Source organism: Nelumbo nucifera, chromosome 4 (assembly GCF_055504915.1).
Source record: "Nelumbo nucifera cultivar China Antique chromosome 4, China Antique-T2T, whole genome shotgun sequence".
Lineage (NCBI taxonomy): Eukaryota > Viridiplantae > Streptophyta > Magnoliopsida > Proteales > Nelumbonaceae > Nelumbo > Nelumbo nucifera.
In genome coordinates, this window is record NC_142652.1 from 65,000,369 (window position 1) to 65,012,661 (window position 12,293).

Genomic DNA, 12,293 nt, shown 5'->3' on the forward strand with positions numbered 1-12,293 from the left:
CCTTGCCCCACACCTAATAGATTTCCATTAACCCACCCATTTGACGCCTAGCATTGGCATCCAGGCCACTCACCTTGACGAGCCCGCTTAGCCAAGTTAAAGAATATTTTATCACCATCGAATCGAATAATGTTGAACACCATGTTTCAGGATGCTTGTCACTTGGCTAAACATGCAAAACCACTTCCTTTTCCTCCTGGTTCTATTGCTGTTATTGGACCATTTCAACTACTGCATTGTGACATTTGGGGAAACTATTGAATACCCCTTATCTGGTGCTCATTTCTCTTTGTCATTGTTGATGATTCAGAAGCCGCCAGTTTTCTCCATCAGATGGCTGGGTTACAGCCCAGAATAATGCTCAATGAAATAAAGAATAAAAGAAAGCATTTGGCAATCGGATGAGGATGGTCAATGGTGATTGTGCTCATACAAAGGTATTTCATCTGATATGGTTAAGCACTTAAGCTTCATATAGTTAACACAACTTCAAACAATATATATGGGAAGAATGTCTCTATTCAGTACAAACAAGTCAGTTGGGTTTTAGTCTTATCAACAGCACATACAACAAATGGACTGGAAATAAAAATAAAGAACGGACCTGTTAAGAAACTTAAAAGAGAATTAAGCCTTGTGACCACATTTACAAGCCTAACCAGAATCTGCAAGCTCCACCCCCCAAGAATGCATGCATACTTGTATAAGAGTTGAAAACCAATACACTAAAATTATGGGGGCTTCAACAATCCTCTGAAACTGAAAGATAACTAATATCAGCACACTTATAGGCAAAACCCGCTTCTGTGAGCTTGGGCACCATAACAAGGAGAATATCCAGAACCTTCTCTGATTTGCTGGAACTAAACTGGCTATCCTCACCTATTGCCACTGACATCTGCTGCAGGAACCTTAGCGGGGTAATTTGACAAATCCATGTCAATAAGTGATAGATCATATGGCTGAACAAAAGAACTTGAAGTATCCACAAGTAAGGACGACCTCATTGCCTCAGAATCTGTGGAATCCTGCAAGCTATTAGGATTATTGGGAGTACTGGTACCAGATGAGGAGAGGCTACATAGCTGTATATCATCAATTTTGTTCCCAAACAAGTGTTTATTTCTTCTGACAGTGTCCATCTCCTGGCCTATAGGCACAAAGGTGCGTGACCGGTACTTTGTTGTTCCATCATCACCCTCACTGTGGTTGTAAAGCACATAATCATGGTAAGTAGGTGCAAACTGCAGAAAAGAAAGAGTCTTCAGTCCAAGCAGTAGAGTAAGCAAAAGAAAAGACCAGAGACAAGCATGCATATGCAACACTAACCTGATGCACTGTATCATGGTAGAAATCATTGAACTTCAAAGCATGAGCAAGGCTTGCTGTCAAACCACCCGAGGCACCAATATTTGCACCCGCATATTCTTTGTATGGAAATGCATAAAAATGACCTATAGCTGCAATTAGCATCTCAACGCATACTATGAAGTTCTGAAACTCAGCAGCCTCCTCAGCATTCTTGATGTATCTGGACTTTGCAGCAAGAAACACCAGAACACCCTGAAAAAAATATTGCATCAAATTAGTTAAAGCCCAATTTCAAAAAAAAAAAAGAAAAAAAAAACAAAGATATTGAGACACCGTGTATGTAATCTTTGCCTGCCCCACTGAAATCCCCATTGAACAACTTCATGTTTTGAGTACTCACTAACTGGGTATGGTTGTGGAGAAAAAGATAAAACAAAGAAACAAACTTTCCTTAGTGGCGTAACGAAAAAAAAAAAGAAAAAGAAAATGAAAGAAAACCCAGTCTTGGATTTTTCTCTTTATTTTCTGTTAGTGCAGACAGAAAACAGTAGGAATCAATTTGAAACTTCAAAAGAAAATTGTTGACCCACTCTCTCTCATATTGGCCTCCACTCCTTGTAGCTCTATACTTCTCCATCAAGACTCTCAACTCATCCGATAGTCATGGAACTCCAGAAAGCATAACCTGTAAGTCACCTCTCTCCATCTCACTCATGCAAAGGTTTAAAACATACATTAAATCTTATTCCTTTAAAATAGTTGGGAAGGGTCAGCAACTGAATCAAGGATTCTCGACAACGCATCGAGGAGAGAAGTTAACAAGTTAATTGCACATTAAGGTAACTACTAAAAATATAATTATTTAAGGCAATAAAAACTACAAATTAAATTGTGATGGCTCGAAATTTTTTGTCTCTAGTAAATATTAGTATATGCAGGTTTTATATTAAAAACCAGATTTTATGTGCCATAAGGAAAACTCGGTCTAACAACCTGAAAATGTCCCAAGAATGTTTAGAACTAGATGGGGATGAGCTACAGCTCAAATGAAAGAGAAGGAACAAAAGGCCTACAGAAAACAGCCCCCATCTCTTTTATTAGACTCAATGGCTTGCTGGAGAAGCCAATTAAAATATTTACTCTCAAGTCCCTAGAATGTCCCTCCTTCACAAACAGCAAGAAAAAGCAAAACATGTAGAAGAGTTTCAAGATGCACTCTCCCAACCATCACATAAATATGACCAATATGATAGGGTTGATGATGAAGATGACATAGCATATCCAGATGATTGTGTGACAGAAAGAGACAAAATAGCATACAAAAAAGTTGTTAGTGTCTCTTGAAGATAGACGGAACAATGATCAATTATGAAGAGTTAATTCAAGTAGACTAAGTAGTGGCCATCAAGGATCTAGTGTTGGTGGTAGTAGTAGACAAGGACAAAAGTAGAGTAGTATGCATATCGTTCATACAGTGTACGAGAACATTAAGTGCCTATAGACTCACAACTATATCAATATAAAGATGTAGGTCAAAAGAAATTGAAATCAATGTTTAGTGGTCATGATTTGAGAAAAAAGCTGGGAAGAGCAATGGCAAAGTTTTTTCATTTCAATCATATTCCTGCCAATGTTGCCAACTCTCTTGTGATGAAGTGGCAAGAAGTGGCCCAGGTGTAAAGCCACCCACCCCTTATGAGATAATGGGCCCTTATTTGGATGAAGAAGAGAGTGAAATAGAAGTATATATAAAATCTCTTAAGCTGAATTGGCCTAATATGGGATAACAATTATGTGATGGTTGGACAGGTCCTACAAGGTTGTCTATTATTAATTTTATGGTGTATTGCAATGGAAAGACAATATACACATCCATTGATATGTCAAGAGATAAAAAAATGCACCATATATTTACAAGTTCATAGCATGTATTGCTAATGAGGTAGGACTTGAAAATGTGGTGCAGATTGTGACAGACAATGGATGTAATTATTTGAATGTAGGAAAAGAATAATAGATAAATACAACATATTTTGGACTCCATGTGCTGCACATTGCCTTGACTTGATAATAGAAGAAATCGGAAAGAGGAAATTAATGAAGACCACCATTGATAGTGCAAGAAAAATAACAAATTTTATCTACAACCATGGTCTGCTTCTTGCTATGATGAGAGAACAGTGTAGAGGGAACATTGTTCGACCAGGGGTGACACGATTTGCCACAAACTTCATTGCTCTTAAAAGCATTAAAAAGCATAGGCAAGGTCAGAAAATTTTATTTAACTCTAGAGAATGGGAAGAATGTGACCTCAATAAGAAGCCTGAAGGTAAAAAAGTTGAAGAAATAGTTTGTAGCAATTCATTTTGGGATTCGGTGCATAATGTGGTTAATATCTTGGAGCCTACGTATTAGGTTTTATGAATGGTTGATGATGATACATGGCTAACCATGGGCTTAGTGTATGAGGCTATAAGACTTATGAAGGAGTTTACTAGAGACGTTACTCCAAGATCTTATCAGGGGTACTGAAAGATCATAGATGAAAGATGAATAAAACAACTTAAGCACCCCCTTCATGAAGTTGGTGAATATTTTACTTCTATCATTTTATTTATTTATTTTTATAATGTTATCAAAGTTTATAATTTTAATTTTTAAATGCATGTCAACTTATTTTTTGAACCCAAAATATCAATACAAATATGAACTTGGGGATCATGCGGATTTATTGAAAGCATTACAAGATGTCATTGAAAGATTAGAACCAAGTCCTAATGGGCAAGCTGATTGCATGATAGGAGGTAATACATGCAAATTGTGATGATTAAGCATATAAGCATATATATTACTTATTATATTTTTAATATTAATATTATTATCAACTATTTGTCAATTGTCACCTACCCTGTCTTTGTAGGTGTTAAAATTTAGGAATGCAATTGGCTCATTTAGAAGGCAATCCGTCATTAGTTTAAGAACAAAAATGCACCCAGGTAGGTAATATCATAATGCCAAAGCTCAAAGCTCAATTACAACAGAGTGTCTATTTAGTTTTTTAAATTAGATTTCATGATTCTATTTATAAATATAGTTGAACAATTAAATTGATAAAAAAAAAATATTTATAGTTGAATGGTGGATGACGTATGGACTTAATGCTCCTACTTTGAGACATATAGTTGTACGTGTGTTATCTCAAACAGCTACATCATTAGAATGTAATAGAAATTGAAGCACGTCCTCTCTTATCCACACAAAACAGCGAAACTACTTGAATCATGAAAAGCTTAAAAAATTAGTTTTTATCCACTACAACTTAAGGCTCAAGGCCAAACATCTTAAAGGTGACGAAGAAAAAGAAATTTATACTTATCCTTTGAACCTTCTAGATGTATATGCTGAAGACGAAAAGAACCCACTTTATGAATGGATAAAGTCTCTTGAGCCTTTGTTAGATGAACCAAGTGGAAGACCAAATTCTTGTATAGCCAATGAGATGGAAATTAATGTCGATGATTTTATGGCATCTCAAAATCAAGGGCAACAACAAATTGAGGAAGAGGAAGATGAAGATGAAAATTGGTTTGATGAATTTGTAACTCCAAGCAACACAAGAAGTGGAAGTGGTGGGGGTAGTGGTGATGATGATGACGATGGTGGTGGTGATAATGGTGATGATGGGGGTAATATCCAATATGAGCCAAAATCAAAGACATTTGAGCCCAAATATTGGAGGATCAAGGTTAGATCATAGTCAAGCTTCTCATGTTACCACTTCTACAAATGAACCGATAAGGCAATATCAATGAAGCTATATAAAAAGGAATTTTAGAAGCTCAATAACTAAAAAAGAAAAGAAAATTTTTCTACTATTTTACACAAAAAAGTAGAAATACATCTTGTGCATCACAGGTCATTGCTAGTGTATAGAACGGGCTAGCATTGATGTGTGGTATCAGCATTCTAAGGGCATCCAACCTTTAGAGTTGTGAGGCAAGTTTTATTAAAGTTTGATTTGCTATATTTTAGGGGTCTTCTACTTTTTGTGACTCGTATCAATTAGGGAAAAGCCATAAATTGTTATTGTATTCTTCTAGTTCAAGGTCATTGGGTCCTCTTGATTTATTTTTTTCTTAATTCTGGTTCTTTTTCTTATGCATCTTTCTTTAGAGCCATGACCCAACCTTATATCAATCTTAGGCTGCCTTTTCCCATTAAAAGAGTGGGGAAAGCCAATTCCTCCGAGAATCGAGGCCTTCTGTTGGGAAGCTTTTCTAGGAAAGACCAATACTTGTGATTTACTTCAAAGAAAAAGACCTTGGTGTTTGTCTCATAATTGGTGCATTTTGTGCAAGGCCAATGGGGAGAACTGTTACACTTGTTTGTCTCTTCAGCTGTAAGTGGGATGAAGAGGAAGGGTAAAGTTCTTTGGAGATGCAATAGAGCTGCTATATGCTGGACAGTGTAGAAATAAAGGAATCAAAGGATTTTCCTTGATAAGGAAAGGAGTACAAGTGCAATTCTAGAGGTTGTTACAATTAGAACGATTCAGTGGGTGAAATCTTTGAAAATGTTTGAGGATATTCCAACAGGGTTGCTGCTTAATAACTGGGTGGAAGTGGCCAAATCTACACCAAGGAAAGCTGTCACTAATCCCTTTGTGGTCTCCACCAGCTGAAGGGTTCATAAAGTTAAACTTTGATAGAAGAAGCGAAGGCAACCCTGGGCCTTCAGGTATTGGAGGTGTATTTAGGAATGAGAAAGGACAAGCCTTGGCTCTATTCTCTGAGTCAATTGGTGTAGGTGATTCTCTCAGGGCTAAGATTTTGGCTGCTTTGGAAGGGTTAAAAAGAGCAAAAGAATTAAATATCCACAATCTAATCATTGAAGTGACTCCAAGTTAGTTATTGGCTAGTTAGAAAAAGAAGAGAATGGACTATGGGAACATGCAAATGAAAGAAGAAATTCAAATGGCTTTCTAGAGGCATGGTAGTAAGACTTCAATGGGTCAGAAGCAGTGCTAATTTTTGTGCTTTTGTTGTCCTTCGGGAGGGCTAAAAGGGTTTACCTCTCCTCATGGATGTTGTAATTGTTGTTCTTTATTAATAATTTTTCTGTTATTGATAAAAAAAGGAATTGGTTTGTGATCTAAGGTTGCTCTTGGTAAAGCTTCCACTGTCACATCTTGAAAGAGCTCCTCCCATCCACTGTTGATCAGAAATATATCAAGCTTGGATAAATCTGGCTAACTTTTGAGGTTGCTCCAATGTGAACTTACCCCCTTGCATCGACAAAACAAATTAATTAGGCCCAAGTGATCCACAAAACCCCCAAACTCTTGCATGGCTCAAGTCAATCTTGATCCTCCCTTCTTTTCAAATGTGAATGACACCTCATTAAAGTCACCACCTAAACATCATGGATTCCACCTACGATAGCATTCCTCCAATTCTCTCCACGTCACTTCTCTTTGGCTACCTTCATTTTGCATGTACACCATTGATAGCATCTATATCAGTCCACCTTTGATCTTGAAGAGTATCGATATTGAGAATATTCCCACCGCAAAATCAACACCTTCAAGATATTCTCTATCCCACATTATAAGTCTCCCACCAAATGGCAAAAACATGACAAAGGTTATTTTTCTTTTTCTTTTCTTTATCCCACTTCCATTGCAACCAAACAGCATTAATACGTTGGTTTTAGCATTCTCCTATTCATGCGCGAAAAAGAGAAGCAACCAAGATAGGTTTTACCTTTTAAGTTTAGCAAACAACTACTCACAAGAAGAAGCAAGATCCCCCTATCATTACCAGCTCTACAAAAGATAAAATACTCATAATTACAAAATAGATTTAGAAAATAAGAGATTATACCTGCCAATATGTCAGGAAAACAACAGATTTGATCATGATGAACTTTGGAACTGGATTGAATGGCCGAAGCAGATCTCTACATGCCACATAGAACAAGACCAGGGCATAGAGCGCCGTCGAATAGGAGAATGTATAAATGATGGTGATATATAGATAAGCTTGTTTCGCACTGAAATTTCCATCTTCATACTTCCCTTTGGCATAAAGTATGAATGTAACTGCAACTAAAATGGGTTTCAGAATCACAAACTGCAAAGTACCTTGCTTGCATCTCCGTATGAAACGTCTGCATGGCTTAAAAAGTTTTAGCTATGTGTATTTATCAGAAGTACAACACCATCCAAATGTACACAACACACAGGCAGAGGTGTCAAAAAAAGCATATAATTATCAACCAAAATTCTTGGATGGATACATCATATGAATTGAAACAAGAGATTTCACTAATATAAAGTGCATACCCATCCAAAGGTATAGCAGGGAAGCAACATGTCATCAGATACCATGATGGCTTTAGAACTCTACCACTTAAACTTAGAACAACAGCACCAGGGCCACCCACCCATGCCAAGCACAGTGACAAGAAATTATAAATGACCCAAGCTTCATACCTGAAAAAGGTTACATCAGTAATTAGTGGTTAATGGCTTTCAATGAAATAAGCATAGAAAAGATATCAAAAAACAATGAAATAAACATAGAACCATGAACTTAAGAACCCATTATGTGTACAAGGGCACAAGGCTACTTTTGGTACAACATAGAACCAGTAATTCAAAGGAGGTAGTTCAACAGGCAGTACACAAGTAACCAGCCCATTAAAATATTTTTTTTTATTGAAAACGGTAACTTTCATTAAAATAGCAGTTAAACACACATACAATGTCAACCACTCAGAGCATGAGTGTTGACCCCAAACATATCTCAAAGCTTACAATACAGCCCCAAAAAGGTTTTCCCTGAGGGTCCCCTGCTTTGCCAAAGTAACAGCCACAGAATTGGTTGACCTCCTTACCCATTTGAATATTACTCCAGCTTCCCTTGCTAGGCAAAGTATTTCCCCCATTTGTTGTCTGAAAGTCCATATACCAAGCTTTTTGTCTGCATCCAACCTATTAATAGTTTAGAATCTCCCTCTACCTCAAGGTTTTAATATTCCCAATGCTTGACCATCCCATTAAAATATGAATCTCCTATTAAAAGAAAATTAAATTAAGTGTTTTAATTTCTATGAAATACCAAAAAATATTCAGAAAATAAGAATCCCGGATTGTTGGTAAAGAATCTAAGAATCTGTGTTTGAAGATCTCTGACTCATGCAATCAAAAATCTTGGGTTGCCAATAATTTGCCCTTTCAACCAACCCTAGGAGATGAAGAGTTAGTGTTAATTCTCTTTCCTTCTTTTACAGCCAGTTTCTCCACCCTCTGATCCTTTGCCCATATCATCTGATAACTCCAGGCCAAGCGTTCCAGTCTATCTTGACTTGCAAATGATATCAAAGAAAGGACAGGAGAAAAAGGAGAAGAGGGAAGAGTAAAGGCAAAAGAGAAACTAAGAAAGATACTCTCATATTATTGTTCACCACCATCGGCAATTCCTTGTAAAGGTGTGAACAAGACCACTTAACTAATGTGTCTACAACAACAAAACTTCCCTTTCACATGATAAAAAGAATTTTAAAACAAAAATACCCTCAACACTGCAAGTTCTACTACTCCCCATGAAGCTGGAGTATATATATCATATAAGCCCAGCTTGTTGCACATAAAATAGACTCTCTGAATTAAACTCTTAGTAAATAAATCAACCAGTTGATTTTCAAATGCCAGAAAAGGGATTGATATTTCTCCATGTTTTCAGTGTTAGAATGCTTGAGAAGTGAAAAAGAGAAGAGAAGAAAGGATTGAACTGTTGAGAGCCAAAAAGAATAGTGGGCGACTGCCCATCTTATTATCTATATTAGAGTGACCATGAAAAGAAGTAAAAAAGACAACATTGCCCCTGATACACTAAACTGTACATAAACACAGCATAAACAACACTTCCCCCTCAAGTTGGGTCATAGATATCTATCATTCCTAGTTTGTTATAAAGCTCAATGTCACAGGAGGCAGACACTCCCTTAGAAGAACATCAGCTAACTGATTCATAGTAGCAACACAAGGAGTACAAATGTAACCCAATTCTAATTTCTCCCTGGTGAAATGTTTGTCTAGCTCATTATGCTTCATCCCAGCATTAAGGACTGTGTTGTGAGCAATGCTGATGGCAACCTTGTTATCACAGTAGTGTCATAGGACCTTTTCTTACAAGTAAAAGAGAATTTTATTAATGAAAATAAAAAATTAATACTTCCATCAATGGTGGTAAGATGGCACCACTCACCAATCACAACTCACCCAAAACAACAAACAAACAGGCACAACTCTAAGCACAACAAGGACACCTCATGAAATCATCCAAATCACCAGAAAAAGCTACCCTTAAGATCTCCAACAGGTACTATTATTCCTCATCAACATAAAATTCTTCTGCCCCTCCTTCCTCATTCCAAATATCTCCCCCATCCCCTGTTAAAGATTTCTTAAAACTCTCTTCCTTCTCTTTTCAAACTCCTCAATAGCCCTCTAGCAAAAGTCTCACCTCCTAAGAAGAACAGACCCCAAGACTTGCCAACCTCCACCTCAAAACATCAACATGTTTCTTTAAATCCAAGCTTCTCAATTCACCTCCTCCCCCTTTGATTCCACCTCTTCCTCATCCTTCTTATCTTCCTAATTTCCTCCAAACCTTCACTTTTAACTGACTCCTCCCCTAAAGGGATCACCAAATATTTCCTTTCCAGAACCTGCGAAACCTGACTGTCCCCACCAGGAATATCAGATATATTCCCTTTAGATTTGGCACCCCTTCTTTTGTATATCTTTTTAAATTTATTGATTGGACCTACCCCAATAAGATCATCTTTAAGACTTAAGAATACCTAGTAACGTGCACGATATGAGGCTTGTTCAAAATCTTGTCCTCTTTGAAACCAACGCTGAAGCAACTGACTTGCAAATCTCTAATTCCTTCCTCCTAAATCCCAGGTCAACACCTAGTTTCCCAATTAACACTTTAGGAGCAAAAAACCCATCCCTACTCTCAGGAAATGGAACCATGTCCAGAGCCAGGTTGGCACATTTTGAACCTAAAATGCCACCAGAAACTGTTGTCTTCCTCCACCACTCCCTTCTGCCTCACCCATCTTATCTCTCTCCACCCCATCCCCAAAGCCAACCACCTCCAACCCTTGAGAAAATCCCCCACTCACATTGACACCTCCATCCCTAGACTTCTTTATTGGCTTAACAGAATCACAACAGAAGCAAGGCTCCCCCCAAATTCACAACAACCTCCTGAGATGAAGCCCCAAATTTGACCACCTCTGGCTCACCATCGGAAGGTCCACCGAAGATCTCCACTAGCTGACGAGAGATGGAAGATCAAACAAAGAAAAACTCATCAAAATCCGCAGCCTTCAATCCAACTTTCAGTTGACTAGAGCTCGTGAATTTGGAAATCACACAGATCCACTCTGAACCCTTTCTCTTTCAAACAACATATGTGCCTCTTCACTTTCTCGAGATCCCTGAAATCTTAAGCCCCAAACTTTTTCTAAAAGGACTCTTTACCCACCTGCTCGAGTGTTAATACTGGAAACACAACTCCTTAAGAAAGTGGTCACCACTTGGCCTTCTAGTCCCTTTGAGAGCAGAAGATAAAAGATTGCCTCCCCTCTCTCAAAAAGCCCCCAACCTCTTTGACTTCTCCCCTCTCCTCAGTATTGGGAACCACGTGACCATGATTAAATAAAACAATCTCCCCTCCTGAAATTACTTTATTACCCCCCAACCTTTCAATTCTATTGTCTTCAACCTTTGAATGACCCTTCACCTTCCCATCAGAGACTGCACCAAGAGAGAAGGCTTCATCCCTGCAATCCTTTGTCTTCTCCTTCCTAATCTCCAAGGTAATGAAATTTTGTCCAGATCTTCTAACTCAACTAAGATTCTTGAAAATCAATCTTCTCCTAACTTCCATTTCTTCCATCAAAGCTTAGAAGTCTTCCACACCCATCTCCAATCATTTTGAAGGTCATCAGAACCCAAGCATGCAAGGGAATTCCCACCACACCACCCTTTTTCTCCTTCCATCAAGAATCATCCCTGCCGCTGGGAACACCAGCCTAATCTTAAATCAAACTCCCTCATTTTCTCCCTTTCTGAAACCAACACCCACTCTGCATCATTCCTGCTCTGAGACATAAACAATAGCAGACCTCCAACCAAATTCCTTATACCCACAACTCTTTCTTCACCCCATTCAAGCTTCACCATGCTTCAATCGATTCCCCCCTTCAATTTGAAACCAATGGACCTACCAACAAGACAAGCATTTTCAGCCTCTCGTTCAGAAACTCTACCTGTTTTGCCTCAATCTGAACCCTTAAGCTCTCAATCATCCTTCATGCAGTCCAGAAAATTCCAGAGGTTAGATGTTTCGCTGAGAATAGTCCCTTGCTTGCATGATTGGATGTCAACTAAATGCTTAGAATCTTCATCTGAACTATTGCACCTTTTTCCTCTAGCTTCTTTTCAAGAGATTCTGTCTGTCATGGGAATGCAATCTTTTTTTAAAGAAAAATAAAAAATAAAATTTATTAAAAAAAACAAAAAAAGATACAACAGGGTGATAAGAAATCACCCAACCAAAGAACCAACCAAAACTCTCAGCTTAACCCCTTATGTTTTGCTGATCAACCCTACAAACATCAAAGACATCCTGAAAATCCCAACCCAAATACAGCTACCAAGAACCCAGCACAAAAATCAGAGAAATCCTTCCACAAAACACGACGAAAAACATACAATAATATGACATCCCAACCATCCCCCTCAATCCCTATCTTAAAACAATGAAATGCACCCTGAATCCAAAAGACCATTTCCAACGAAAGGCTGAACTCAGACTTTACCCAACTTCTCAGCACATCCAGAGTTTAAACAGAGATTTTGCCTCTTATCTGAGGAGCTTTCTTTGTCTTCTTCCCCTTCT

General features: G+C 37.9%; 1 protein-coding gene across 3 annotated transcripts in view; it reads right to left on the bottom strand.

The window, feature by feature from the left end:
• Nucleotides 1-440: 440 nt before the first annotated feature.
• The window catches only part of LOC104588951 (organic solute transporter ostalpha protein (DUF300)), a 54,824-nt gene continuing 42,971 nt past the window's right edge, over nucleotides 441-12,293 (bottom strand). For 2 of the 3 annotated variants that reach the window (XM_088903042.1, XM_088903043.1), the window contains exons 3-7: nucleotides 7,655-7,804; nucleotides 7,194-7,479; nucleotides 1,330-1,563; nucleotides 883-1,244; nucleotides 441-759 (exon numbers count right to left, since the gene is read on the bottom strand). In XM_088903042.1, coding sequence (XP_088759168.1) covers nucleotides 732-759; nucleotides 883-1,244; nucleotides 1,330-1,563; nucleotides 7,194-7,479; nucleotides 7,655-7,804 — 1,060 coding nt within the window. In that variant the 3' untranslated portion in view covers nucleotides 441-731. Of the gene's footprint in view, nucleotides 1,245-1,329; nucleotides 1,564-7,193; nucleotides 7,480-7,654; nucleotides 7,805-12,293 lie in introns of all 3 variants that reach the window. The other variant, XM_010247098.3, reaches the window with a different exon arrangement.